Source organism: Tremella mesenterica (genome assembly GCF_000271645.1).
Source record: "Tremella mesenterica DSM 1558 unplaced genomic scaffold TREMEscaffold_23, whole genome shotgun sequence".
Lineage (NCBI taxonomy): Eukaryota > Fungi > Basidiomycota > Tremellomycetes > Tremellales > Tremellaceae > Tremella > Tremella mesenterica.
Window position 1 is genome coordinate 51148 of NW_006711247.1, and position 2831 is coordinate 53978.

At 43.8% G+C, this 2831-nt stretch overlaps 1 protein-coding gene across 1 annotated transcript; it reads right to left on the bottom strand.

Annotated features, from left to right (window-relative positions):
• Nucleotides 1–1153: 1153 nt before the first annotated feature.
• Nucleotides 1154–2530, bottom strand: TREMEDRAFT_66437 (uncharacterized protein; the record flags this gene model as incomplete). The annotated part of the gene is made up of 4 exons (XM_007008488.1): nt 1154–1212; nt 1261–1368; nt 2177–2325; nt 2388–2530. 4 exons carry the CDS (start codon nt 2528–2530, stop codon nt 1154–1156), a joined length of 459 nt encoding a protein of 152 aa, XP_007008550.1.
• Nucleotides 2531–2831: the final 301 nt, after the last annotated feature.

Below are 2831 nucleotides of genomic sequence, written 5' to 3' on the forward strand. Positions count from 1 at the left end.
GACTGTCTCAAAAGGAATTAACCCTGTACGTTCCGCCGTGTTGATTCAATTTGATTTCGTAATCCATGTACAATTGAAATATGAATAAGCCCAGGTGCGTGTTACCACTCGTGCCTGAGAGAAGTCAGTGCTGTCAGAACACTTCAGGCACCTATTTTGGGACAATCTGAGACTGTCTCAAAAGGAACTAACCCTGTACATTCAGCGGTGTTGATTCAATTCGATTTCGAAATCCATGTACTATTCAAATTCGAATAAGCCTAGGTGTGTGTTACTACTCGTGCCTGAGAGAACTCAGGGCTGTCAGAACACTTCAGGCACCTACTTTGGCCCAATTTGAGACTGTCTCAAAAGGAATTAACCCTGTACGTTCCCCCGTGTTGATTCAATTTGATTTCGAAATCCATGTACTATTGAAATTCGAATAAGCCTAGGTGTGTGTTACTACTCGTGCCTGAGAGAAGTCAGTGCTGTCAGAACACTTCAGGCACCTATTTTGGGACAATCTGAGACTGTCTCAAAAGGAACTAACCCTGTACATTCAGCGGTGTCGATTCAATTCGATTTCGAAATCCATGTACTATTGAAATTCGAATAAGCCTAGGTGCGTGTTACTACTTGTGCCTGAGAGAACTCAGGGCTGTCAGAACACTTCTCAGGGGTTTTCGCAATCATTATGAGCCGGTCTCAAAAGGAATTAACCCTGTATGTTCCCCCGTGTTGATTCAATTTGATTTCGAAATCCATGTACTATTGAAATTCGAATAAGCCTAGGTGTGTGTTACTACTCGTGCCTGAGAGAAGTCAGTGCTGTCAGAACACTTCAGGCACCTATTTTGGGACAATCTGAGACTGTCTCAAAAGGAACTAACCCTGTACATTCAGCGGTGTTGATTCAATTCGATTTCGAAATCCATGTACTATTCAAATTCGAATAAGCCTAGGTGTGTGTTACTACTCGTGCCTGAGAGAACTCAGGGCTGTCAGAACACTTCAGGCACCTACTTTGGCCCAATTTGAGACTGTCTCAAAAGGAATTAACCCTGTACGTTCCCCCGTGTTGATTCAATTCGATTTCGAAATCCATGTACTATTGAAATTCGAATAAGCCTAGGTGTGTGTTACTACTCGTGCGTGAGAGAACTCAGGGCTGTCAGAACACTTCAGGCACTACTTTGGCCCATTCTGAGACTGTCTCAAAAGGAATGAACCCTGTACGTTCAGCCGTGTCGATTCATTTCGATTTCGAAATCCATGTACTATTAAAATTCGAATAAGTGCAGGTGCGTGTTACTTCTTTTGCCCGATGTTCTTGATCCGGGGTGCAAGTAGGCTGGGCTATTTTGACTGTCTCAAAAGGGATGAACCCTGTACGTTCAGCCGTGTCGATTCAATTCGATTTCGAAATCCATGTACTATTGAAATTCGAATAAGCCTAGGTGTGTGTTACTACTCGTGCCTGAGAGAAGTCAGTGCTGTCAGAACACTTCAGGCACCTATTTTGGGACAATCTGAGACTGTCTCAAAAGGAACTAACCCTGTACATTCAGCGGTGTCGATTCAATTCGATTTCGAAATCCATGTACTATTGAAATTCGAATAAGCCTAGGTGCGTGTTACTACTTGTGCCTGAGAGAACTCAGGGCTGTCAGAACACTTCTCAGGGGTTTTCGCAATCATTATGAGCCGGTCTCAAAAGGAATTAACCCTGTATGTTCCCCCGTGTTGATTCAATTTGATTTCGAAATCCATGTACTATTGAAATTCGAATAAGCCTAGGTGTGTGTTACTACTCGTGCCTGAGAGAAGTCAGTGCTGTCAGAACACTTCAGGCACCTATTTTGGGACAATCTGAGACTGTCTGAAAAGGAATTAACCCTGTACGTTCAGCCGTGTCGATTCAATTCGATTTCGAAATTCATGTACTATTGAAATTCGAATAAGCACAGGTGCGTGTTACTACTCTTCCCTGAGAGAACTCAGGGCTGTCAGAACCCTTCAGGCACCTACTTTGGGACAATCTGAGACTGTCTGAAAAGGAATTAACCCTCTACGTTCAGCCGTGTCGAATCTAATTGATTTCGTAATCCATGTACTATTGAAATTTGAATAAGCGCAGGTACGTGTTACCACTCGTGACTGAGGGATCTCAGCGCTGTCAGTCCACTTCAGGCACCTACTTTGGCCCACTCTGAGACTGTCTCAAAAGGAATCAACCCTGTACGTTCAGCCGCGTCGATTCTAATTGATTTCGTAATCCATGTACTATTGAAATTTGAATAAGCCCAGGTGCGTGTTACCACTTGTGACTGAGGGATCTCAGGGCTGTCAGTCCACTTCAGGCACCTACTTTGGCCCATTCTCAGACTGTCTCAAAAGGAATCAACCCTGTACGTTCAGCCGTGTCGATTCTAAATGATTTTGTAATCCATGTACTATTGAAATTTGAATAAGCGCAGGTACGTGTTACCACTCGTGACTGAGGGATCTCAGGGCTGCCAGAACTGATATAAGGGCTTTTCATAGGCATTCTGAGACTGTCTCAAAAGGAATGAACCCTGTACGTTCAGCCGTGTCGATTCTAATTGATTTCGTAATCCATGCACTATTGAAAATTGAATAAGCGCAGGTACGTGTTACCACTCGTGACTGAGGGATCTCAGGGCTGCCCGAACTGATATAAGGGCTTTTCATAGGCATTCTGAGACTGTCTCAAAAGGAATCAACCCTGTACGTTCAGCCGTGCCGGTTCTAATTGATTTCGTAATCCATGTACTATTGAAAATTGAATAAGCGCAGGTACGTGTTACCACTCGTGACTGAGGGATCTC